The 27843-nt window shown below is 47.1% G+C and overlaps 1 protein-coding gene across 15 annotated transcripts in view; it reads left to right on the top strand.

The window, feature by feature from the left end:
• Positions 1-27843, top strand: part of ABLIM3 (actin binding LIM protein family member 3) — a 181607-nt gene that overhangs the window by 117606 nt on the left and 36158 nt on the right. For all 15 annotated transcript variants that reach the window (XM_067032124.1, XM_067032118.1, XM_067032129.1 and 12 more), the window contains 4 exons: positions 3466-3559; positions 10073-10160; positions 22377-22435; positions 24674-24745. In XM_067032124.1, coding sequence (XP_066888225.1) covers positions 3466-3559; positions 10073-10160; positions 22377-22435; positions 24674-24745 — 313 coding nt within the window. The remainder of the gene's footprint in view (positions 1-3465; positions 3560-10072; positions 10161-22376; positions 22436-24673; positions 24746-27843) is intronic.

Below are 27843 nucleotides of genomic sequence, written 5' to 3'. Positions count from 1 at the left end.
GCCTCTCCTCAGAGGTGGCCTCATTCTACCCTATTCTTTTCCTTCATACAGGCCAACACCATTTGCAATTGTATATTTATCCATGTTAACTTTTTAGTAAGGTTAATAATACTAGCTACCATTTATTGAGCTTTTATTGTGGACAGGGAATGTACTAACTGCTGTGCACAAATTATCTCATTAAGTCCCATGACTACCCCCATGAGATATTTATCCCCACTTGAAAACCTGTAGAAACTGAGTCTCAGGCAGTAAGTAATTTGCTCCAATGATTATATTTAGTGTCTGTCCTCACCAGGGCAGGACTTGTTTAATTCTCTGCTTCGTGTAGCACAATGCCCAACCCATAGTCAACAATACAGTTGTTGAATGAATTGAGATGAGATGATGGACACACAGTTGTCAGGAAAGATGGCCCAGCCTGCACACTGAGCATTAGACAAGCCCCCTTGTGCTAGGCCCTTGTGACCACATTTACATACTCAAGTACCTAGAAAAAATTAGGGCCCCAGACCCTCACAGCTTTGACACTTTATGATCCAGACACTTCTCAGGTATCGCCTCTGGCCCGATGCTAGGACACAGCGAGCATGTAAATTTGTAGCATGCATGGTTTTTGCTATCAAAAAATAAGAGAGATAAGCTATATACATAAGAAACTCCTCCAGGGGATATGTGATTGAGAGCTCAAGAGAAGTTGTTCTTTAAGACCTTTCCAATCATAAGTGACAGAAAACCCAACTCAAACTCCCTTAAAAAGCAAAAATGGGAGTTTATTGACTCATAGAAATGGGAAGGCCAGTGGCATTCTGGCTTCTGGCATGGATGAATCCAAGGGCTTAAAGATGTCATTAGCACTTCAGAAGTGTCTCTCTCTCTCCCTCTCAGCTTTACCTTCCTCTGCATTTATTTCATTCTCAAGCAGGCCCTCCCCAAATGGTAGCAAAGATGATCACCAACAGCTCCAGGCTTTCATTCTAGCAGCTTCGCAAACCTGGCAGAGAGAGAGAGGCTTCTTTCCCAAGAACTCCAGCAAAAGTCCCACAGCTGCCTCTGATTTGGCCACCGCTGGGTCACATGCCCATTCTTGACCAATCACTGGCCAGGAGGATCTCAACCCTCGAGCCAGAGAGCAGCTGTTTGTGAGTTCTTTGTAACTGCGAGTGCGAAGGGGTGGTTCCCAGGAAAACCCAGGCGAGGTACTGCTGCTGGCAGAAAGGGAGATGGGTGCTAGCTAGACGACCCTTGTCTGTGTCAGAGGTCTAAGTGAAGGGCTGTGACTATTCACTTCTAACTAGCAGAAGTGGAATCTGGAATATATGAGAGCTTTATGGAAGATGGTGATATTTGGGCCAGACCTTAAAAAGGGGTATAAGATTTGAAAATGTAGAGAAGGGAAGCTTGTAGGCAGAATGCCCAGCCTGGGCAAGGGCAAGGAGGTGCTGGATGCATCCATCCTGTTTGTGGGAACTCGGGTGTTTGCACAGGTGAAGTCCAAAGCTGCAGAGGTTGAGTTGAGGTCACAGCCCCGAGAGCTCTGAAGGCCATGTTAGTGGAGTTTAGCATGCATCTCTGTGCCTGCCAAGTAAGGAGTGCCCTTGGTGAGTCGCCAGCCAGGAGTCCTTGAGTTTGTGAGCCTAAGTCCAAATTCTCTGGGGGAGTAAGGGTTTGCTCAGAGCTCCTCGCAAGCAGGTCCAGCCCAGATTGCCCACCATGCCTTGGGCCTCTGCAGCTGGATTCTGGGCTCTTCATCCATCTGCCAGCAGAGTGTCAGATGCTTAGAGGCTCTGGCTGTGGCGTTGATGCCCAGGTTAGAAGCCCAGCCCACTTGACCTCAGCAAGAGACTCAACTTCTCTGAGTCTCAGGTTCCTCATTTATAAAAACAGGGCTAAGAAGAAGACCTGCCTCATAGGGTTGTGTCAGGGCTCAGAGATCTATGCTTTGTACCTAATCAGTACCTGGTAAATGTTGATTTTTACCATCTGCCTCTTTTTGGAATCATGTATATTTCAAACTCCCAAAGGCCTCACAACCTCATGGGTCCAAATTAGGAGGTGTTGGTATTTACACCCAAATTTTGCTGGCTGTTGTCCCCACCTCCTGACAAATGACTATCCCCCTGCAGGGTCACCCTCCCATCCCCACACAGTGTGGAAGGGTTGGGGGAGGGGGGGAAGCTTGTCTCGTGGACCCACAAACAACAGTCTCACCTGGTGACTTTGCTGAGCACGGGTCCTCATTGTCAACTCTCCTTCAGGAAGCACTGACGGCTCTGCTGCCCAGGGTGGGCTCCTAGCAGTGCCCGCAGGGCAGCAGCTTGGACATGCCCGTTCTTTTGGCCTCTGTGTGTGTGAGCAAGTTCTGTTACGTACGAAAGATGGCATCAGCACTTCAGAGAGATGTCATCAGATCTGGTCCTTAGAGCTAGGCAGGACTGGAGCAGGGCTGAGCTCTTTGATGCTCCAACCATCTCCACATGGGCCCTTGAAAGCTGAGCCCCAAACGTCCTCCTTGAAGACCCCCGTCTCAGCAATCATGGCGATTCCCCTAGCTGCCATTTGCCAAGTACTTACTGTAGGCCGGGCGCTGTGCTGAGCCCTGGGACACGCTGGAACCATGTCCTTTAATTCTCATGACAACCTGGGAGAAACCAGACCATCTGGGTTTGAACCAGCTCTAGGTCATCTGAATTGGGTTTTCTCATCCATACAGTGGGGAGACTGATAATTCCAACCTCATAGGACTGCTGCAAGCATTAGATTAAATAACCTATGTAAGACGCCCTCAGAGGGCCTGGCACACACCAAGCAGTAAATATCAATGGCTATTAGTAGTAGGAGGTTGTATAAGAATAACTAACAGTAATCTTATTACTGCCCAATAAGTTATCAGCACTGGGCAAGAATGGAGCACTTAGGAGGTGGTCGGGGAGAGGGGGTTCCTGTTTTCTACTGATCTAGGGGCACAATCAGATGACTGATCATATTGATGACCTCCTGGAAGGAAAACTGGGAGAGGCTGAGAGGGGGGTAAAGACCATCCCCTTTGTGCCTCTATAATGTGCCAAATGCAAATATTACCTATTCTAAATAAAATAAAATTTTATTTTTTAAATGAATTTTTAAAAGAGCCATTTGGGGTAAAGGAAAAAGTAGGTCTGGAGAATTTGTGGGGAGGGAGAGGAAGGAGACTGGAAAAGGGACACTCACAGCCAGCAGCAGACCGGTGGTTCCCAGGCACGCTCAGGGAGTTTGTCAAGATGCAGATTCCCTGGCATCCCCCCATCCCAGGAATTGTCTGATTTTGCATATCTGAAGGGTGTCTGAGGAATTTGCATCTTTAACAGCTCCCTGAGTGCTTCTAATCTTGGCCCAGTCACAGTTGGCTGCAGGTCTGGGAAGCACCACGTGACACCCCCGTAAACCCCCCTGACTTCCTCTTCCTGTGTGGATTTCCTCTTGCAGGGATGGTGTTCCATACTGCGAGTCTGACTACCACTCCCAGTTTGGCATTAAGTGTGAGACTTGTGACCGATACATCAGCGGCAGGGTCTTGGAGGTGAGTGCTTACAAGTAACTCTGAAGATGTTTGGGCAGGATGGCCTGTGGCTCCAGAAAGTCATCCCTGAGGAAGGGGAGAGTCGCCCCACACCCATTTTTCCATAGCCTCTACCTCCCCTGTTTTCTCTACCCCAGCTTAGCTTGCTACATAACCTTGAACAGATAACCTTCTCTGGGTACCCCCAGAATGAGGAGCTGGACAAAATTATTCCTTGTTCCAAAAATGCTGTCTTGGAAATACCAGTTGCTTCTCTAGATTCAGACCCAGCTCGATTACTGGGGAGTGACAATTATGATTTTCTTCCCAACCCGGCTTTATTTTCTAAGCATGTGGTAATGTGCTGATTTAAGAACCAGCTTGTCTAGCAGCCTATTCCCTAAGCCCTTCTTTGGCTGGTCCATCACCATGGCAACAGCTCTTCTCTGCCTCTGATACACAGCTCGCTCTGCCATGACAGACAACTTGCAGCACCATTGCTAAGACCTCGTCTGAGCCCTCATTCGCTGGCCTTCCTGGCCTTCCCTCCCACACCCTGTGGGCCCAGGAAGCTGTCTTCCCATGCTTTGGGACCACCCACCTTGAGGAACCAGAAACAGGAAAGAGTTTGGTGCAAATGAAAAACAGTAACCTAAGAGTAGAAATAGTTGGTTGCTAACTCACGCTCAGATTTGAGGTGAGTATCTTTGCCTTTTTAGGCTTCAGTTTTCTCACATGACAGTGGCTGAGGGTAAACAGACTGGGTCAGGCCTTGCGAACAGAATCATTAATTCTGACAAATCTGGCCAGTCGGTTGTGGTTACCTGGAGTCAGCAGTATGTTGAGAAGGATTCTGCAGCCGCATCTCGGCTCAGCAGGAGAATGTGCAGCAACCAGGAATGGACTCTCTGAGGAGATGCATTGAAGCTGAGCCCTGAGGATGAGCAGGAAGCTGCCGTGTGAAGAGCTGGAGGAAGAATGAGCTTGACCCTTTCAGGGAACAGGGAAAAAGGCCAGTGTGGCTGAGTTCTGTAAATCAGGGCTAGAGGAGGATGGAGTATATCACAAAGGGCATGTCACATAAAGCTCTGTAGACCTGTTTAGGAGTTTCTGTTTTCTAGCAAGTGCAGTGGAAAGCCATTGGAGAATTTTAAATCAAAGGGCAATGTAGTAAGATTGCTTTTACAAGATTGTAGGGAATCAGAGAGAATAAGATAAACAAATGCACAGAGTGGATAAACCATCGAGCATTTCCAAGGAGCCGTAGGAGTGAGATGTGGAGGAAAAGACATGAAACAGAAGTATAGGGAGGGTTTGGGCCCAGGTTTCTGAGGGCCTGATACCAGGGTGAGGAGTTTGTCCTTTACGGGGCAGCAGGGGCAGGGGTGTTGTAGAAAGGCTAAGCAGAAGTGACCTGCTTCAAGCTGCATCTTAGGGAGGATAACGTGATGTACATGGGCTAAATTTAGAGGAAAGAAACTGGAAGTGGGACACCAGCGAGGAGCCATTTACCCCTCAGGAAGGACTCAGGAGGTACAGTGGCAGTGGAAGGGGCTACCACCCTGTCTACAACACTGTGGAAGTAGAATTCCAGTAGCTTTGCAACCGTGGGGCAACTTGTAGACGTAACCATCAAAGGAGAAGAGGCCAAAAGTTGAACCAAAGTGTCAAGCCCAGGTGAGAGGAAGTCTGGTGTTGCCATCCGCAGAACTGGGGGTGTGTGAAACATATCGAGTTCTCTTTGGGGTGGGATGTGGCAGAAATTCCAGGAAGGTTTCAAGAGGACAGTGAGAATGTGGATCAGAGCTCAGGGACAAAGCTCAGGCCTGGAGGGACCAGTCTCACAAATGCTAGGATTTGAATAATAGGCGGCACCATCGGAGTCATCAGGATTTCTGAGAGAGAAAGTGGGCTGCAGGCAGCCTTGAGGAGTGGCTGCTTACAGGGGGCAGAAGGGGCTGAGAAGTTGTCAGAGAACAAGGAGGCGCAGTCGGGACGTGGGGGGAGATTGGGAAGGGGTGATGAGGGGACAGAGCTCTGGAAAAGATGGGGAGTCAGGGTGTTGGGAAGATTCTACAGAGCAGGTAGGGATACGCAGGCTGAGAAAAAGCTGTGAGGTGTGGGGCAGGGTTACCTTCAGGAGAACCATTTGTTGGGTCTGCAGGATTGTGGGCAGGGGTCATCCACATTGTAGGGGGGTAAAGGGTCAGTGGCACGAGAGATCATAAAAGCAGACTTTTCTTTCGAGAAGGAAGAGAGTTCGATTACACGCAGGGCCAGGGCCGCAGACGGGAATTTGTCCCAGCATTTCCAAGCTGCTCTGAAATCGTGTCGGTGGCTGTCTTTACCCCTGCATGTTACTGTCATTTAGCACAGTGAGAGCCTTCTCTTTTTGGGCAGCTCTTGTGACTGGGTTTCAATTGATTACATTTGTACGAGGCTCCGTTAGCATCTTGGGTGTGTTGATTTTTTTTTTTTTTTCCTTAGAGCAGGAAGAGATTTTCAGCAATCAACTAGTTTACACTCCTCGTTTTACATATAAGAAAAGTGAGCCCCAAGACATGTGGTGCATGTCCCAGGTCACATGCAGCATTTCTAGTAAAGACAGAGCTGAAATCTAGGACTCCAGGCTCCCATATCCCACACCGATGCCAACAGCTCTCAGCTACCCAGGGCCTTTGAGGCAGTGTGATGTATGAAAATACGCAGTTGAAGTGAAACGGACTTAGATTCCAGTTTTATCACTTCTAGCCATGAAACCTTAACCAAGTCACTTTCTTTGAGTCTTAGAGTCTTTATCGATCCATGGAGAATACTACTGTTATTAACTCCTAGTAGATATGTCAATGTGAAATCATAGAGAATATATATATATTGGCCTCTGCCCCTGGCTTCTGGCACAGAGCTCCTAAAATCCTTCTAATTTCCTAAGTGATAAGAGCATTAGGAACATCTTTTGTTCTATCATTTGATCTTTGACCTCAGTTCCTATACACAGAGCTCCTAAATCGCTTGGAATTTTCTGAGGGATAGGAGCATATTTTGTTCTAATGAGGTGACTATTGGTGGACTCCTGGATGGGGGCTGGTCACCAGAAAAATATCAAGCCATGATTAGAAGTTTAAACTTTCAGCCCCAATTCCCATCCTCCAGGAAGGGGAGAGGGCCTAGAAATTGCATTAATGATGGATCCTGCCTTATGCAAGGAAGCCTCCGTAAATACCCCACAAGTACAGGATTCAGAGAGCTTCCAGGTTGGTGAACAGGTGGAGGTTCTGGGAGAGTGGTGCACAGTGAGTGGGCATGGATGCCCCTGCCCGCATACCTTGTGCCTCTTCTGTCTGAATGATCATCTCTATTCTTTATCATATCCTTTTGTAATAAACCAGTAAATGTAACTGTTTCCCTGAGTTCTGTGAGCCATTCTAGCAAATTATTAAACCCAAGATGGGGGTCACGGGAACCCTGATTTATAGCTGGTCAGTCAGAAATACAGGTGACAACATGGGACTTATGATTGGTATCTAAACTGGGGTTGGGGGGAGAAAGTCTTGTGGGTCTGAGCCCTTAACCTGTGGGGTCTGACGTTCTCTCCGAATAGAGTGTCAGAATAAATTAAATTATAGGATACCCAGCTGGTGTCATAGAGAATTGCTTGGTGTGGGAGAAAAAAACACCCACATATCTGGTGTCAGAAGTGCTTGAGTATGGTAGTAGTCTGAGAGTAAGGGACCAACACAGGAGTGTGTTTTTCCTTTATAGCTAGTCAGGACTCTTTTGCTTGCAAGTACAGAAACTATACTCAGCTGGCTCAGACCAAAAAGGAAATTTATCAGCTCCCATAATAAAAACCCAGAAGGAGTTCTTACTTCAGGCACAGCTGGACCCAGCACTCAAACAAATGCGTTTGGAATATCTTGCCCTCTTGGTGCCGTTTTCTTCTGTGTTGGCTTTATTCTCAGGAAGGCTCTCCTATATGATGGGGAAATCGGACACCGTTGCTCTAGGCTTACATCCTATCAGCCAGCATTTCCGATGGAAGGCGAGCTTTCTCTTTCCTAATAGCTCAGCAGACGTCCTGGGACTGGCCCTCATTGGAGAATCTCAGGCCCATCTCCAAACCAGTAGCTGTGACCATAGAGTTGGAATAACCACATGGACTGACACGGGGAATGGGTAGTCAATCCCACCAAGGAAAAGCTTGATACTAGTCTAGAGGAAGGAGGAAGGATATTTGCCAGGCCACAGCAACAGCTACCCACTGCGAGGCCCAGTGCATTTCTGGGTACGCAATCAGCACTTAATTAAATTCCATGTCCCCTTCCCATTCCCTCCTCAGGCCACCCCCCAATCCCTGCCTCAGTGACAGACCTCAACATGCTGAGCTCCATTCACACTCCTTCCTTCCTGGTCTGTGTCCTCCAAGGAGAACCACAGCCCTGTGTCCCTGTGCTGCCTTGCCTAACCTTGCTTGTGCTTCTCAGACCTCCAATAGGGCCCCATTTTCCAGGTACTGATTCTTTGCCATTTTTCTTCACTATGTTCTAGACTTTGGCTTGTTAATAGACAGAATGTCTCATTGTATCCCACTGACTTGGTTTCCCTTTTGCTGTGGCACCTGCTGCTCTGCAGCCTCCCTTCCCTACTCCCTCAGCTGGTTTTTAGTGCCATTCAGGGCAGGATTGCTAGACGGGTACAAAGCCTCTTGCGGCTGGAGCGGGGTGCTGGGGCATGACATTTAGCAAGATGCCAGCTTCAGTTTTGCCAACGTGCTGTTGCCATCCTAGAAACCGGTCTATAATTGAAATGATAAAGAGACGCAAAGTAGGAAGAGACTACTAATTAAAACGATTATCCTTGTCATGGTATGGGAGAATCAGTCCCACGACATCTCAGCTTGGGAAAATTAGCAGGCTCCTTCCAAGGTTTGAACACAGTTTGCTCTGGTGACGATAAGAACATTCTGTCGCCGGTGGGAGCCATGCAAACAACCAAGACTGAAAAAAGGGGATTCTGGATTTTTTTTTTTTTCCTTTTTAAAAAATCTGCCCTTTCCACATTCTTGCTAAATTTTTAGAATAAATCAAGTCTCTCCAGAATAGATAAGTCCATGCCCAACCAACCCTCCCCCACCCCAAAAGATTCAGGCAGAAGCCTTCAGCATTATACAGTTATACTTTTTGAATTGGAAGGAACCCATTAATATCAGACCAAGTGATGTCTGGGGGGCCTTGAACAACATCCCAGTATCCATCCATTTCCCCCAGGTTACATCCCCCCCAAAAAAAAAACCTTGCCCTAACATGCAACATATACCTTCAAAATGAGCCCCACCTTCCAACCCAATCGCTGCCCCAAGCCCCTCCCATATAGCAGTTCTAGAGCTGCCAGTGAAGGGCCCTCATATGCCAGGTCCTCTTGGCTGGGACCGCAGGGTCAGAACTGTCGGCCTGGAAGTGAGCACTGGGCTGGTGACCGGCCCTCCAGGGAGCAGCTTCAACATTGCTCCTGGCTTCCAGTGGGACCTCGAGTCACAGCCCTCTCCGAGGGTTGTTTCTTCCCCCAAGAGAGGAATTCTCAGCTGCAAATCCTGTCCATTTTTACTTGAAATAACGGGTAGGGAAGGAATGTGGAAATAGGGAAGGGGGCTCACCAAAGTCAGACTGGGGTGAACTGGGGATGGGGTGGAGATTCCCAGGTACAGCAGTCATGGGACTGGCCTGGGGGTCAGAGACTCCCCAACAGGTCCTGGCTTTGTGGGTGCCCTTGTTTGTCCACTGAGCCCTAAAAGTGTGCCACTCTCACAATTTTTTCCATGCCCATGACCCTCGTGTGCTCATTCTTACTTAATGCGATAGCTTATCTTCAAGTTGGCTCCTTTATACACAAGAAAACTTATGTAATATAACAGGAAAACCAGGATCACTTGCCATATTGCCAGTGACTGAGAAAATACAGCCCTAGTGGAGGCTCCAAGCCTCACAACTGTTCTTATTCTTAAAGAGGTAGATTAGTAAGTTTTGGATAGATGTTAAAGACATACTGCACCAAACTGGTACTTTCTCCTTGAAAAAAATCAGAAGAATTGATAGAGGATTAAAAAGGACATCTTTTTTTCACGGATCCAGTGTTATTAAACCGAAGGTCTCTGTGCCACTTAAAACCATGTCATGTACCTCTGGTGGTAAGGGCCCATGTTTGGGGACATGCTGGGATGTCCTCACAGTAAGGCTGTTTTCTCATCTGGAAATAAGGAGGTAGGACCAGTGGCCTTCAAATGGCCCTTTCACTGCTGGAATAGAAGTACAGGTGTCCAGGGAAGTCTCCTGAATGCCATCAGATACCCATGGTATGGAATCATCAAGCTTCTGGTGAACTTTTAGACTGTTCTGGACTCCCCTTCATAGACTCCCAACCAGCTTCAGGGCCATGAAGATGCCATAGACACTAATGTGTTAGGAAATGTTCAAACCCAACCTGCCCCACTGGTTGGCAGCCCCAGCCCTGACCTCTTTTATCTTTTTATTTACATAGGCAGGAGGGAAGCACTACCACCCAAGCTGTGCCAGATGTGTACGCTGCCACCAGATGTTCACCGAAGGAGAGGAGATGTACCTCACAGGTAAGCAAACCTGACCCTCTGTAAGGTATTCCTATTCACTCATGAGTAGAAAGGAGATACAAGCTCCTTCCATCTCAGTGTTGTCTGTGCTTTTGGCTTGTCCTCAAAATTGTGATTAATTTGCCCCTCTCTGTGTGGTTCGGGAAAGTTGCCGGTGTGGCTAATGTGAAGTGACGTGTAATCTGCCTTCTGTCCCTGTGTGCCTCCACCGGCTGCTCGGCTGGCCTGCTTCCCTGGCTGTTCTCCGAGCAGACTGCCCTGGCTCTGCCAGTGGGTGGGAGGTTGAGCTGCTTGGGGCCAAGGGGTCAGAAAACAGGAGGATGTCTGAGTTGCAGAGTGTCTGCACCACCACAGCCCCTATACCCCCACCTCCCTCTCCCATCCCTTCCCCCCACATCTCAGAGCGTCACACCAGGCTGCTGCTTAGTCTTCCCACGGACTCTCGGGGTGCACCAAAAGGAATGGGAGGGAACCAAGAGTCTCCAAGAAGCAAATCAGAGCTGCTTTCCCTCTGCCACTTCCCGGGGTCCAGCCCTCTGGCCCCAGGATTCTTGCACCAGTCTCCTAATTAGTCTCCAGGTGCTGCTCAATCCTCCATCCTCTGACCAGTCCATCATTCCCAGGCATTACAGTGTTCTCAGCAGAGCCTTTTCGAGAGGTCTCCGGGGCCCATCCGTGCTCACCCGTGAGATACAGACACTTCAGCCTAGGATTAAAGACCCTGTCACTGAGGGCTCAAACTGCCTTGAACAAACTCAACACTTCAGCTGCCCAAGCCAACTTTCAGTCATTCCTTTGTCCGTTCAAATACTCTTTCTCGAGCACCTACCAGGTGCAGGCTCTGCACCAGGGTCCACAGTGAATTCCAACCTCAACCCTACCTCCATTGCCCTGTAGTCCAGGGGGGAGGTGGACCATGGTCAGCTGTCACACACATACCTGTCAACTGTGAGAAGCTCTACAAAGGGGAGGAGTGTGGGACTGTGAGAGCACGTGACGGGGTGGGGAGGGCAGCAGGGAAGGTTCCCTGACAGTGGGCCGGGAGCTGGGGTTCAAAGGCCGAGTGGGTGTTAACTGGACAAAGAGAGGAGGGATGGGATTCGCCAACCTGAGAGGATTGAATCTGCCAGCCTCTGGGGGGGTGAGGAAATGGCAAGTGTGGGAGACCAAGAGGGGCCAGTGTGTCCAGGGAGCAGCCAGAAGGTGAGAGATGAGGTGGGAGGTGGGCAGGGCTGGCCAGGCTGGACCTTGTGGCAGGGACGGTGTTCAGCCCCTCAAATGATCTCATGGTCCTGGTGCCTCCAAGTAGATGCTCTTCACTTGCGTGCCTCCTGAACACTGTCCTGTGTGCCTTACTTTGGAGCACCTACCACTGTAGGCCCAGTTTAGGCACTGCCCACTTCAGAAACTCCCCAGATGGCCCCAGCCCCACCCACAACTCACTAGTCTCTCCTCCTGGAACCCCCTCAGCCCTTTGTTTGCACCTGGTCCCCTCCAGCTTGCACTGAGCCGTCGGCCATCTCCCTGAGAACCTTGCTTCTGACGTTGGCCCCTCAGCCTTGGCCTTGACCCACATGCGCTCACTCTACAGGTGATTGCTGTTGGCTGAATTGCTGTACTAGCCATCCGCAGATGTTTGAATAGCCATCTTGGGGAGGGTATTTCTTGGGGAGAAACCTTCCTCCCAGTTTCCCCACAAGGCAGATGGAAGGTCAGGGAGCATATCTTCCTGTCACGCTTGTCCTAGCCATACACGCCCACGCCAGGAGTTCCCTCAACATGTAATGAATCCCCTTTGCCTACAGCCCCAGTTTCTCAACCTCAGCACTGTTGACATATGGGGCCAGATAATCTTTCCATGTGGAGACTGCCCTATGTACTACAGGGTATTTGGTAGCATCCCTGGCCTCTGCCCACTAGATGCCAATAACGTACCCCTTCTCATTGCGACAACCAAAAATATCTCAGACATTGCCACATGTCTGTCCCTCAGGAGACATTATCAACCTGGGTTGAGAACCACCAGCCTAGAGCTATTCAGCAGAATCTCATGCCACCTCCTAGGAATGCTAGAGCAGGGTTCCTTTGTTGGACTGAGCAAGGTGACCATTTCTAAGATGCTGTGACTCTACAACTACTTACTTGTATGTACAGTCATGCAGGTATTAGAGGTGAATGGATCCCAGGAGTCACCCTAGGCTGTAAAGTAACAACTCTTATTGTATAGATGGGGAAAGTGAGCCCCAGAGACACGAAGAGATTTGCGTGAGAGCTCAAGGGTACAGGGGGCAAAGGGGGACGTGGCCTCATGACTCCCACTCCAGGGCTCTCCCCATCTTGCCTCCTGAGACCCGAGCCCTGCCTGCTACTCAGGCCTCTGAAGGACTAGGCCTCCCCCTTTCCATGAGCACTGATCCCTCAGTGCCTGGGTCCCTGAGTGGTTCCTGCTGCAGGACCCTATGTTATATGCTGGGAAGCCCACATGAATCTCAGCAGACTGCATGGTATCTTCATAGACCCTGAGAATCTGGACTTTGCGCTTGGTCTGAAAGTTTATTGCATGGATTCCTCTTCCCCTTCTCTGATGAAGATATTTCCTAGTGTTGAAACGGCTCTCATGTTCATATCACAAGAAATCAAGGTCTTTCTCTTACTGCCTGAATTCCCAATCCTAATCGCCCATTTAGTGCTTTGAATCCTGGCTCCACTGTTTAGTAAGTTTTTGACCTTGAGTAAATCTCTTAACTCACTAAACTTCTATTGCCTAGGCTGTAAAATGGGCTAGTAACAGTCCCTAGAATATAGCAATATAGTAAGTTCCTGACACACAGAAAGCTTTTAGTTCCTTCATGTAGCAGATACACGTTGAGCACTGCCTGTGTGCCCAGTGCTGTCCTAACAACCAGAGACGTAGCTATGAGGAAGTCCCACAAGTTCCCTGCTCTCCTGGGGCTCATGTCCTCATGTATCAGTATCTTCTAAGTCCTGCTTTGGACCAGAACTTCACAGAATGCTAAAAGAGTTAAGTGATGAAGTGAGTAGCTTTGTCATCATGAGAGAGAATGCACAATCAAACCTTCAGCAGAAATGCCTCCAGGACGTGGAGATATTCTTGGTGATAAAGAAGGGCCTGTCACCCTCCTCCTTAATTATCCCCATCCCTACCCCCCATCCCAACCCGGGCTTCTGGGAGAGTGGGAGTAATTGCAGGGCATTCAAGGACCTGCCTTGAGGGATGCTGAGTGATCCTGGAATGAGGGGGTCCAGGCCATCCACTGCTAGAGTCATGCTGACTCGGGCTGTGGACGTCTCAGGAGTGGCAGCCACCAGGGGTTTCTGCTACCACTGAGAGCTGGCCTTGTGTTTGCCTTGGACACCCTCTCCGGGCAGGGGTACCAAGAATCAAAATTATATTCCCCAGAAATGGCAAGAAAACTGTCCTTCCAGGCAGCATAGGAGTGGTGAGAACCAGCCAGGAGGACTCCTGGATCCAAGCACCAGCACTTTTGCTAATGGGTTGTGACCTTGAGAAGTAACTTTTTTCTCTGAGGTCTCTTCCTTCACCTGTAAAATGAGGATAATTACACTGTCTTTCATTCACCCATTCAAACTGAGGGCCTGCTTGTGCCAGGTGCCCAGAGATGAACGAGGCAGGGGCGCTTGCTTCCATGGTGGAGTTTACTATCAGGAGCGGGAGACCGACTTTAATCAAACAGAGGTGCAAACATGCAGTGACAAGCTGTGATTAAACACTGTGAAGGGGAAGTTTGGGAATAACTGGAGTATGTTATAAGGCTCCTCATCTAGTCTGGGAGGCCCGGAGAGGCTTTGCCGAGGAAGGGCAATTGCAAGCCAAGACCTTGACATTGGGTAGGAGGTGGGAGGGTGAGAAGGGGAGGGAAGAGTGTGGCGGCAGAGAGAACAGCAGGTGCGAAGGCCCACGGGGCAGGAAGCATTAACGTGGTGGAGAAACCGAGGCAGGCCCACACACCCGCTGTGCAGAGAGCAAGCTTTCTCCACAAGGGCCTCAAGAATATTAGAAGGGAGGACGAATGTGAAGATGCTAAGTGCCCCACAAAGCAACGTGCACACAAGAGAGCGGGTTAGGAAGCCTGCAATTCTTATAAACCCAGTCTTGTCATTCCCGTGGCTGGACATACTATGTTACTGGCAACCAGCCTCAGGAGGTTCTTTTGGTCAGTTTGTTTGTGTTTTAATTGCTATGTAATGGCTTTCTGATGGACTCTAATTGGGAGAAGTCTGACATCTGTCTGGATAAGAATTTCCGGGGCCCCAGGAGACAGGAGCAAGTTTTCTTTTATTTGTTTCAAGTTCTGTTGTGCATGCAGTCTTTTAACTGTTTCTGTAAAGATGCCAGATTTCTAATCTGTTTGTTGTCCAAACCCTTCATTTGGGCTTCACCAGGTAATTAGGTCACTGATTTTATGCAGCAAAATATTAACCAAAATGCTGCAGGTTAAGGGCAAAACTTATACAAATATCATGAAGGTTACAGTTGCTGGATCTGTGGGAGTTTTTCTAAACCCAAAATGTGGTTTGTGAGATAGATTTTGCTCTTGTTCTAAATGTGCCTGTACCCAGGAAAAAGGAAAGGTAGGCTTTTTTCTCTCCTTCTGTGTACACTAAATGCACTTCCATTCTGCATACCTGAGACAGAGAATAACACTGGAAACATAGGATTTAAGCTGTATGTTTTCAAATAAGTCTCTGCTCTCATTTGTATATTTAATTAAAACCCACCAGGCAGGAAATTATTTATGAGATCCTAGGACAAATCTTGCTGCTAAGGAAAAGTATTATAACAAATTGTAGGTCCTAATAATTATAATAATAAATGCCATCAGCTGATATTTGCTGAGCATTTACTATGTGCCAAGCACTTTACTTTTAAATGCAGTATCTCATTTTATCCTCACAACCCTGTGAACTAAAAGCCATTCATAGACAGGTTATATCCCTGAGCCAAGGTTAGCTAGTCTGTCTTGCTTGGTTTGTTAAAGGCAATTTTTTCCATTTATTATCAGGATTCTTAGCCTGTGGTTCATAATTGCCCTTCTGAATTTGATGAATCCCCTGACATTGCTTGCCAGATTCTGCATATGGTGTGTTTCTCTAAGGATAGGGTCTTTAGCTTTTATCAACTTTTCAGAGCTGTCCATGGCCCAAAATAAAGTGAAAAGCTTTAGTTCTGGGTTAATGCAAATCCAAAACAGAGCCCTGAAAGCTTCTTTGATAATTACACCAAACACTGCTCTTGTATAACTGACTCTATTTCAGATCATATATTTTTTTTCTTCAGTTTAGATGATATAAGGTCCTGGTACCAGGAGGTGTGTCTTTCTGGCTCAGCTGGAGAAGCCATTGGTATTTAGCTGAGGCCTCATTTCCCTCTGACAAGTACCTCATAAGAGGTGCCCTGAGCTGATAGATGTTCAAGAGAGGTGCAGCCCATCATTATGGACTGTGGACACCAGCCCTCAGTCATCATCTCCACATCTCATCAAACCACACTTTAAAAGGCACTAACGTAATATTGGTTGCTATAATTTAGTAGCTTAACATTGTTATTTTAAATTGGATCTCTCTACTGACAGCTTAGGTTGTAGGAGTTATGCTTAAAAACTTTAAATCTTATGTTTCCCCAATCCTGCTACATAATTTTAGACTCTTCAAACGTAGCCTGTTAACTGAACTAAATTGACATTTCCTCAAGTCTGAGTCTTCGAAGCATATTTCATTTTAAACAGAGTGCATTTTAATTTTTGATGAGCTGCAAATTTGTTTTAGATTTTTAGGGTTACCAAACATCTTGAATCATACAGAAAATATTACAGCATAGTAGTTTAAGGTTTGTATGTAGATAGTCTGTTTCCAACTTGCTCCTCACACCACAAACTCAAGACAGCGTGACGATTTTCTTACCTGTTACGTGTCACATCTACTTCACCAGCCAATTTGTCCATGTTGGTCAGAATTAGGTCCAGAGTAGCAATTTCCCTGGTTGCTTCCTCTGTTTTCTGGGAAACAAAATTGCCTTCCGGGCAAGTCAGGAACTTGTCAGATGCTCGGGTGTTAGCTCAATGAGATGTTTTATTGGTCTGGACTTTTTAGGTGGCAGGAACTCAACTCGAGCAGCATTAGGTTAAAGGGGACTGATGAGCCCACAGAACTTAGGAGAGTCCAGGAGCAGCACGGCCGGGTTGAGGGGCCCACGGGGGCAGCAAGTGGGTCTTCTCCCTGCTCCTTTTTGTGCGTGGCCTCATGCTCTCCTGATCCAGACTGACTGCCTCCTTGTCAGGGGAAGAAGGGCACAGCCAGCTCCTGGGCACCGTGGGCACAGTAAGGAGCCTGACTTTGGCTGCATGCCCACACCCAGGCCAGGACAGGGAGACAGCGATGGGCGAGCAAGCAAAATATGTAAGCTCCCCGAACCCCAATTTCCCTCTCTGAAAACAGTGATAACCATAGGCCCTATGTCAGCAGGCTCTAGTGAGGACCGAATGAGCAAATGCATGGGAAAGGCTTAGCATAGAGCCTGGCATCACCAGCTCCACCAGTGCAAGCTCATGATAAACACCCAGTCGTGTAGAAATAGCCATACCCCCTGAGCCATGACTAATAAATGCTGGTTACTGTCAATATTACCATCCTTATTAATAACACTTAGCACAGGGCTCAGCATATGTTATTGATTATTATTATTATTTACTCAATTACCATTGTTATAAGGTACACAGCATAAGGCCTGGCACAGACAGTCTCTAAATATTAGTTACAATAATAACAATAAGAATAATAAGAATACTCAGTGCCTGACACAGATGAAGCACTCGATACATTGGAATTACAGTCCTAACTGTTATTAGTAGTAGCCTGTGAATTACTGGGCGTCTCGGGACCTGCCATTCTCTTTTCCTTGTCCCGCTTGATATCCTCCATGGTAACCAGCATCACAGTAGCCAAGCACTTTTTTCCCTTAAGCTCTTTATTAAGCTTCAAGCCCACTTGATCATGTCAGGTCCAGGCAAACCCGTCTTTTCCACTTCTCCGGTGGTGCCTCATCCCTGGGCACCAGCCCAACCTACCAGGAGGGTGCGCCGGCAGCTAAGCCCAGCTTCTGTTCAGTGACTCCACCTGCCCAGCCAGCCCTCTGCTTGCTGCGTGCCCCTCGCTCAGCCAGGCGCCAGCTCTGGGAGTAGGAGAGTAAACACCACCCACCACCTTCAAGTCTCTCCATTACTCCTTTCCCCTCACCCAAACTAGATCCTGGCAAATAGGGGGTTTTGGTAGGGAACAGGAGATAATAACAACAACAACTACACTTACACAGTGCCTGCTCTTGGCAGACACTGTTCTCAGTGCTCTGTGTATATTAACTCATGAATCCGCACAACAAATGTACAAGGCAGGTACTGTAATCATCCCATTTTCTAGATGGGAAAACTGAGGCACGGAGAGGTAACTGACTTGCTCTAGACAATACCGCTAGTAAACGATGTAACCAGGATTGGAACTTCTTAAGAATATTACGTTAAATAATGCATAAATTGCCTCATATATGGTGAAGATTTCCCAGTGGCCAAGATTATAGCAATGATATTGTTGTTATTACATGTCGAATTCAACAAAAGGGCTCACTCTTCTCCTCCTGCTGAGATTGGAACACTTAGTAACAAGTGAAGAGAAGAGTGCCCCATGGTTTACAGAAGTGGTCCCCCTAATGATGCGGGTGGGGAGGAATTTTTTAAATTGAGGTAATATTCATAGAAAATCAACCATTTTAGAGTGAACACTACAGTATTTTTTAGTACATTCACAGTGCTCTGCAACCACCACCTCTATCTAGTTCTGAAATATTTCTATCACCCCAAAAGGAAACCCGTAGCCATTAAGCAGTTGCTTCCCATTCTCCTCCCCTGAGCCCCTGGCAGCCACGAATCTGCTTTCTGTCTCAAGACAGAATATTTTGGGTATTTCATAAAGATGTGGCCTTCTGTGTCGATCTTCTTTCACTTAGCGTAATGTTTTCCAGATTCATCCACATTGTACCATGTGTCGGTGTTTCCTTCCTTTTTACAGCTGAATAATATTCCATTATATGGATACACCATACTTGTTTATTCGAGTGTGGATTTTAAAGGAGCCTTTCTAAGGTCCTGGCAAGGATGTGTCACAAAGATAGTGCTTCTAACATAAAGGCAGAACTCAGAAACCTCACCCTGTTATGATCGAGAGAAATCCAGAGAAGAAACCTAACAATCTGGCTGGGATCAGAAGCTGAAAACTCAATGCCTACTTAAACGAGGGAGAAAGGCCAGGAGGCAGACAGCAGGGAAGGTCCCTGGCCACCTTCAGGGTCTGAAAGCATTCATCTTCAAAAATACTTAAAAACAAAACAAAACACTGCGTTGGCCAAACAGAACCTTCGGGTAGGCCGGTTTCAGTCCCTGCTGTGTCTGTAAGCCTGGCTGGGCTTCTGGAAGACTGTGGCACCAGCTCCAGCTTTGGTATTATAATCTCCACTAATGCAAAAACAAAACAAACAAACAAAAAAGTGTTGGCAAATTGAAGTTACTGGTCTGGCAGAGAGGTGGGTGGGTTCCCAAACCTTAAATAATCCAGTGTTACAGGTATGGGGTGTGCTGTAAATAGTCAAGAGAGAGAAGGCTGAATGCTGACTCCACTAAGGATTAAAAACAGCCTTAATGCCTGGCTGAGGGACAGTTTTGGAGATCTAGGTTTCTATCTCTGAGTCAGCTGGTAACAGAAATAGCTAATCCTTCACTTGCATCACATTTACAGGAGGTTTTAACTGCAGAATCTGGAATTGTGGGTGATAGTCTCAGAGGATGAGCGTGTAACTTGTGGAATCAGGAGTCTAACAAGCAAAATGTGTTGAATTCTTCCAAGTTAAAGAGTTCTGTCTTGTAACATTGGTTTCTTTATCCCATGACATTCCAGGGGAACAGATTCAGAATATTAACTGGAATTTAGGCCTGCGGTTCTCCAATTTAGAGTCACAAATCACCAGGGGAGCTTGTTAAGCCTGCAGATTCCCAGGCCCCACCTCTAGGAGATTGACTTCAGGGGCTCTTGGGGGATGAGGCTGGAGTCAGGAATCTGCATTTTAAAAGCTGCCTGACAGGTGGTCCACAGGTCTCATTGTAACAAACCCCAATCCAGTAACTATTCTTATAGGCACTCAATCTGGAATTGTAGCTGTCCAATCAGAATCTAGATTATACTTGTTGTCCAAATCTCTGAGTCCAGCTTAGAGAGTGCAATTGGCCTAAAAGAGGATATCACATTTCTTTAGTTTATTCATTAACTCAATGAGTATTTATTTAGAATCTGCAGTCCCTGCAGGTATATCTGTAGATAAAACAAGTGTGAACCCTGCCCCTTATTATTGAACCTACATTCTGGGTCAAGACTGTTGGATAGGGGCTAAAAAATTATTCTTTTCTACGTAGAAGAGCCTGCTAAGTTGGAAACAGAATCTAAGGGTTTGGAGGGTTAGTAAATGTCCGTTAGTGTAATACCACATGATGTGTCTCCTCAACAATATCCCAGCTGAGCGTTTATCTACCCGTTGTGTGCGTAAATACTTCCAGGGACAGGTAGCTCACTTTCAGAATGAACCCATTCAATCTTCAGATGTTAAAGTCTCCTTCCCTGAAACTTCTGCCCTTAATTCCTTTTTTTCTCAATTTAAAAAAATCTTTTAATTCATTTTTATACAGTTTTGAAAAGTTACTTTCCATTTACAGTTATTACAAAATATTGGCTATATTCCCCATGTTGTACAATACATCCTTGATCCTATCTTACACCCAATACTTTGTACTTCCCACTCCCCTGCCCTTAATCCTTGTTCTACTTTATCAGACATGATGAACAAGTTAATCTCTAGTCCCACGGAGAGGCATTAAAATATTCAAAAACCCTTTTTCCCATTCTGTTATGTCTTCTCTTCTCCATGGAGAAGACACCGCCTTAAGGCCTAATTTTGAGTCACCTCTCCATCCTGGTTACCAGTGTCCTGTGGGTGCATATCAGTCTGTCTCTTTTTCTAAAATACAAAGATGGGATCCAGCCAGTCACTCTTTCATTTCCGAATCAGGTAGTGTTTTAGGATGAGAGCTACTGACTGATGACATATGCAGACCCTAATCTTACAGGGGTCTTCATGAACAAATCATCTTTTTTCTTACCTTCATTTATCTAAGTTTATCGCTAACCTCCAACAAATCCCTTCCCTCTTTAATTTAAATGATACACTGCCAAAACCCAAACTTCTGATTTTTAAAAATTTCTAATTAATTATAGTTTCTTTCTCCCTTTTGATCCCTCCCCCGCCCATCCACCCCCCACACACACTTCTTATAATAACCTGCTTTCCTGTATGCAGAATGCTGAAGCCATCTGTGGTTCAGCCTTATTTCAGAACAGATACGTCAATGGCATGGAGAGACCATGTAGTCTGATGCCCTCGCCTTACACACCATCTCCCCCTCTGAGAACCTCTGTCTGACCTTTTACCTTCCCTGTGCCTGTTTCACTTAATCTCACAACCTTCTGAGGCATCCGTGTCCACCTCATCCATTTCCTACAGTGACCTGTAACATGTGCTTCCTGCCAGAGCCACTGCAGTAAACAACTTCTGGTGGATTCAGCAGCAACTCGGAGAGGACCAGAAATGCTCTCCCTAATAATTCCCAAAGCTAGGGTCCCAACCCCGCCACTTGGTACCGGACACACCCTAAGATTGCCGGATCAAGCTGCAGACCCAGAGTCCCTCTACTGGGCTCTGAGAGCCATTGCACTTTACATTAGAAGGAAGTAATCTCATACAGAACCAATGAGGAACACCCAAGAACATCAGCAAACAAGAATCAGAGAGCCCTATCCCACAAGTGACAAAACTGGCCCTAGAATTAGAATTTTTAAGATATAATCTCCAAGAGCATCCAAAGTCCACCTCATTGTTATTCACATGAAGAAACGGACGGAGCAGAGCCCCAGCAGGGCTCCTTACTTTGGGCCCCTTCTCTCACCACCATGTTTTTAGGCTTCGTTGTTCAACCTTACACCACCCCCCTGTCACTTAGCCAGTATCCAGTCCTAGGGGTTCCAGGCCACACACCATAATGGAAAAGATATTCTAAAAACGAAGTCAAACAAACAGATGCCATCTGGGTGCTCAGGAATCTCGCCATTTGCTGGCTCCTTTCCTTTTAGGGTTGATTACAAGAGCACTGGCACCAGAGAGATAATATGTTCCTATTTTTCCCTCTAATCCAGGACACCTGTCCTTTCTTTGGAGAATGTGTACTACTGGGTGGGGGGACTTCTCCTCAGCACGTGACCAGCCACCTGTTGCTCATGCCTTTCCAAATCGGCCTCTCCGACTTGGAGCTGGCCAGCTGGATCCCCATCCACAATAGAATGTGGGCAGCCGAATATGCTAAGTTTGAAAAGTCTGGAGTCTCTGAGAAATTAGCAGGTCAGGATAGTGCTCTCAGGCGGAATATACATCCTGACACCCCCTCCCCCTAAATGTGATATAGCTCTGGTAGACTGTCCTCAGTCTTTGAAGAGAAAGGAAGGCTGGAGCTCACCGCAGTCTGTCGCTTTATTTCACCTCCACCGCCATTCATTCCTTCAACAAATATTTATTGACCACCTGCTCTGTGTCACTCACTGCCAATCGTCCACTCATGTAATCACCCCACAAACATGTATGGGGCCTCTGCTGAGAGCAAAGCCCCGTGCTGGATGCTATGGGAGACCCAGCAATGAAGAAAGCTCGGCTCCCACCCAGAAGGAGCTCTTAATTTAGTGGGAGTGACAAATCCACAAGCTACTATGTTTTAAGGCCACATGTGCTGGGAATGATACGAAGAACGATGGATCATAGAGGAGAGAGAAGTCACTCCCAGCTGGCAGGTAAGAAGGGTCACAGGATGTCATGTGAGATGTGGACCCTGAGGAAGGGCAGGGTTTGAACAGGCAGAGTGCACGGGGGGTTGCATCGATGTGGCGGCAGAGATCTGAAAACCAGGGGGTCCTCCTGGCTGCTGTGCAGGGCACATGCACTGCCAGGGGAGTAAATGGAGGTGGAGGATGGGGAGAGACCCCAAATTCTAGTAGGTGTGAAAGGTCTGAGGCTTTGTTATTTTCCTGGCCCCTTAGGCTCTGAGGTTTGGCACCCCATCTGCAAACAGGCAGCCCGGGCAGAGAAGAAGTTAAAGGTAAGCAAGCTGGTGGTGATACCAAACCAGCTACTTCTAGCCACAGGCTGGGGGCACTGTGCTTTACTAGAGAGTCATTCCTTAGTGTGTACACTTTCAAATGTGTGCCTGTACCCTTGGATTTCCTTAATAGTAACATCCACCTCATGGGGTTTTTGAAGGGATTAAGACCTTGGATGTGAGAGCACTTTGAAAACGGTAAAGCACTGTATGAATATGAGTTTTTAGTGTTTCTGGGGTGAAGCTATACCCTTCCCATTACTTACCAAGATGGTGACCTCTCGGAGGCACGTAGGCCATGGTTTTTCCCCAGCCGAAGGTCATTAATAACAGTGGTTAAAATTGTCACAGAAATGGACAGTTTGCAAGGCATCTTCACAGCCACCGTCTGATTTGATTTAACACCATTGGGCAAGTGGGTTAGGAATTGTATCTTTGCTTTGCTTGTGAGAAAACCAAGGCCTTAAAGAGGGCAGTGACTTGCCCACAGTAATGCAGCCAGGCAGAAGCACAGCCAGCGTCCCCAGGCACACGCTACAGCAGCTGAGGTCCTGTGTCCCTCTGAATGACTGTGATCTGACAAGTACTAGAAAGTCCTGTGAATCTGGGTTCTTGATCCAAGGACTGCAGGAGGGGTGGGGCACAGCTCCTGAGTCTTTGATGGTATGGAGGGGAGACCTGGGTTGTGTGTTGGGGGACCCTCGATGATCTCCAAGGTGTCTCTACACTCTGGCCCCCAGGTATCAACTTGGCCCTTGGGACGCTATTAAAGTTACCTGCTAGAATCTCAACTAAAAACACATGTGTACAGTTTCTGACCAGCTGGTTAAACATTATCCCCTTTGCCATCTCATCTGTTTCATTTGTGAAAGAGCTGGTCTACTGGTGCATATTTTTTTTGAGCTGTGAGTTTTTTCCCCTGTTTCTTCCAAGGCCTCTCCCTTTTAAGGTATAAGAAAACCTTACTGTCCTTTTCTTCCACAGTTTTCTTCTCTTTGTTGGCATTTCTCAAATTTCAGTTATCCCTCTGCAACCCCAATGCTTTTTGCTGTATCTGTATATCACCGGTATTATTATATGCTTCATTTTTTTCTTTACATCAACTCACTACTTTTTACTTAATCAAACTTATTTTAAAATAAAACTTTATATCACCCAGTGGAAAACCAGTATTATTTTTTATAAATAGAAGGTTAACCCTAAAATAAATTCATTGAAAATGAAATATTTCATAACAATATCTCTTAGAAATTCTAGCTAAATCATGTTACCTGAACTCTCTTTATTTAAAAAAAAGGAGGGGGGGTGAGGTGTGGAAGGTGGAATTAGCAATTGTTATTGAAATGTATTAGGACTGAATTAAGACTTCCTCCTAGATCTAACCAAGAGGACTGAAATAGAATTTTACATTTTATTCTCTCACTCTGTGACTCAGTATTATCAAATTTTCTGCCAAAATTCATCTCCTCAGAGCCACACTAGTTCGCAATCTACAGTTTGGGAAACAGTGCTATATAGTCCAACTTACAATGCTTTAAATTGCAGGATGAGAGGTCTGGAAGGGAATGTAGCAGTCCTTGAGACCAGCCCCTGCATTTCACAGATCAGGAATTCAGGATCCCTAAAATCACAGAGTTTACCAGTTGTCCTTGATTTCCAATCTGTTTACTTTTTAACCACATCATGCTCTTAGATGCAGCAAGATAAACATTGTGCTGTTCTGTTAAAGGAGCCATTAGTCCTTCATTGCCATTGTTCAGAGAAAGAGTTTTTAAGTTTCTCACTTAGGTTGATGTCAGTTTGCAATGGATACACTATAAAAAGAATCAGTATATTGTGCAATTACATGACGTTTAACCTACCTTTATGTTTTGTATAAACAAACTGCTAAGGAATGATGCTGACCAGTTTTATTCACTTGAAGTAAATACTTTATTGACTGGGATAAGCCAAAATGAAGAGTTTTATGAGTAGCTTCCTATCTAAAAGGCCAGTTAAAAATAGGTTTTAAAAAATCCTGTTCAACAGCATAAAGTCCTGTGCATTTCCAGTTTCATTCACAGTCAGACATTGATTAAAAAGGCAGAAAATAAAGAGACAGTATAGAAACAGCCAGAGAGTGCTTTTAGCAGTATTGCTAATGTTCCCCGAAGAACTGTGTTCTTATAGCCCCATCTCCCCTCTCCCCACAAAGTTGGAGACGCAGTCTCTCACCCTCTGTCTTCATCTCTCCCACAGCATAGGCGGACGTCTGAAACTTCCATCTCACCCCCTGGATCTAGCATCGGGTCACCCAACCGAGTCATCTGCGTATGTATCACTTTTCAGCCACCAAACAGCCTTGCTCATCCCCAGGCCTGTTAATTAAAGAGTCTCTAAGGACAGCCAAAGACAGCAGTCAGGTTTCCATCCAGCCGATATCTAGTGTGTGCCTGTCATGTGCTAGACTCCGTGCTAGGTCCTGAGGATGCAGTCAGGGACAGGGAAGACAACGGACCCTCACGGAACCCACAGCCTCGTAAATAGTTACAGGGATAACATCAAGTTCAGTAGAAGCTCTGAAACCAATATGATGTGCCCCTTCCCCATGAGTCCTTGAGACCAGGGCAAAGTGAAATTTGGGTCAGAGTGGTATTTGGAGTGGGTCTTGGGTGGGATGTTGATGTGGAGATAGTGGCGTGTGATAAAGAGGCAGACAGGAGGAAGAAGCCATATGAATGTGGAAACCTGACTATGAAGGGTTTGCACACATAAAGAAGAGCTTTCTAGTCATGTGAGAAGTCCAGGGACGGAGCAAACTACGCACACGTGTCCGAGTTCCCAGCCCCAGAGGCATTCAAACACAGAGACACTCCTCATTTGCAGGGATGTGGCAGAACCAACAAGAGTTGAGTCAGATGACCTCACAGGTCCCTTGGATATGTAACTTACTCATTCATTCATTAAGCGAATGCATCCTGAATGTCTCCTCTGGGCTAAGTGCTGGGCTCTGGTGAGCTGCACCCACTTGATGCCTGTCCTCATGACATTGACCCCATAAGTCCGTGGATAATCAGATGCCATTCTAATAAGTGCTAGGAAGAAAAAGTGCAAGGTGCTCTGAAGATGCTGCAGATAGAGGGACCTGACAGTCTAGGACCAGTTGGGAGAAGAGTCCTGAGGAAGAAACAGTTAAGCCCACGCCTGAGAGATAAACAGAAGTTAGGTAACGGAGGTGAGGAAGGCAGAGCTGGAGAGGACTGCAGTGAGCAAGGGAGGGGCCTGGCAGTCAGCAGACCTCTTGCAGCCTTTCTCATGTCAAAGGGCCAGGAAGATCAGAAATGACGGAAGTGGTCCAGAGCAGGAAACCTACTCCTCATGAGAAGCTCTAGAGACAGTCCCCAAACAAGCCAGCCCTGAGTAGGCCCTGCCCACCATTGCTTCATCATTATTTTACTGCAGATCCACATTCAGTTTCGTCCTTGATCCCTGGATAATGCCCATCGATGAGACTATTTCCTTTCCTTTCTTCCTCTGTTCAAATGAAAAAAATGACGTAAGAGTTATCATTGACTGCAACTTCAATATGGGTCAGCATGTGGCTCCCACAAAAGATAAGAGACTTTGATCACAGGCTGTCCTCATTGAAGATTCCAGTCCAGAACAAGAGAGGTGATAGCTCCCCTGGTGCTGTGAATGGGGCCAGACCACAGTCGGATTAATGAGCTTAGTTTCAGGGCCTACCAGGTGAGAAGGTTACTGACAAAAGTCAGCGTGTCTCTGGAAGAGTGTTACCAGGATATGAGAGCTCAGACACACACAGCTGCATAGAATGCCACTGCCCCCTAGCTGGCCTCCCTGTGCTTCTGGGAAGCCGCCTTAAATTTTGTGAAGCAAGTTAGGCCCAGATGACGTTCACCCTGGCATTCTGGAGGAAGCTCGTAGAGTTGCCCCTGTGAGAAGCAGCCCCGCTACAGATGAACAGCAGCAGCTGGAGACACCTGCCATTGTGCCCTTCAAATGGGGCTTATCCACTGAGACCAGTTACCCCTGGCATGTCCCAGCATTGGCCTGTGTCTCCCCTCCCGTATTCTCCTGCTCTCACCTCCAGCTGCTCCGGGGAATGACTGCCCTTGTCATGTGAGCCACGTTTTAAGTCAGACCATTCCACAAATGGTTTCCAAATTCAGGGAAGAATCCATCCGACCACTTTGGGGACATTTAGTAACAGGCAGAGAGATCCAGTATTGGTTCAGTGTTCATAAATATGGAGGTTTTGTATTAAAATAGAATGATCAGTGAACCTGGAGGGGGCAGGTTCTTTCAAACTTTGCTCCACTCCCCAATGACTGCTAGAGTCATCTCCAGCCCAATGTGTTCTCTTCTTTCCTTCCTGGCTAATTATGTTAGGATGCCTCTGTTCCATCACTGTGCCTCCAGACCTAAGGCTCATTTATAACCCAGTAAACAAGGAAGTATAGGAAGAAATATAAATTTAGTATTTTTGAGGTTTGGAGTAAAGTGCCCAGATAAACATTGACAAGTTTGTAAGATGCCAAGAGCTCTCAAGGTCAAAATCTAACATCCCAGGATAAAAGGCAACAGTTAATTCAGCAAGTGGACTCTCCTAATAAGGTTCTCTCTACCCATACCCCGCCCAATTGGTACAGCTGTGGGTGTCTGGTCTGGGCAGTCTCTTGGCAGAAATGAGATGGCACACCTCGGAGGGAGTGTGTACAGAACTGGGGGCAGGGGCAGGGGACCCACAAGACCTAGTGAGGCATCCAGAGTCAGCAACAGCAGGAGGCTGTCACCACCCTAAGCCTAAAGGGAAGGGCTGGCCAGAGCTGCAGCTGTGGCAGAGCAGCCGGGACAGGAACCAAGTCCATCACGGCCGGGCAGGGCTGGCGCAAGGGAGACATGTTCACAGCCCCTCTCTCCACTCAGCCTCAGCCTGCAGGTGCCCCTCATTAGCCAAACCCAGCTGAAAGCCAGGGAGCCTGTGACACAGTCCTTGGGACCTCAGAGCTCAGACCAGGGCCAGGAGGAGTGGGCAGTGGGTCTCAGGTGAGCGGACAATGAACAGCACGGTGCCCAGACAGCAGTGGGATGGGATGGGGATGAAGGAGTGGAAGGGCCTTGGGAAGTGTTTAAAACATCCACAGTCCGAAGGTCTTTATGAAAGTTGCTCTCTCTATGGCAGTCTTGGCCCTGAGACTTACCTGGCCCCCCAGACACTGGGAGAACATTATAGGATAATACAGTCTCCTTGGATTCTCTCTTAATCTACCTCATCTCAGGACCTTGTCAGCCACAGTGGTTTTGGGGGACAGATCCTGACTGACCATAGCAGGAACCGGGTGACCAGGAACAGAGGGAATGGCTGGAGGACGCAGACGTGGAAAGGACATGGCTCCAGGAACCACGAG

The sequence above is a fragment of the Kogia breviceps genome, chromosome 4, assembly GCF_026419965.1.
Source record: "Kogia breviceps isolate mKogBre1 chromosome 4, mKogBre1 haplotype 1, whole genome shotgun sequence".
NCBI lineage: Eukaryota > Metazoa > Chordata > Mammalia > Artiodactyla > Physeteridae > Kogia > Kogia breviceps.
Note: the sequence above shows the minus strand (reverse complement) of the source record. Positions and strands in the feature narration are given on the sequence as shown.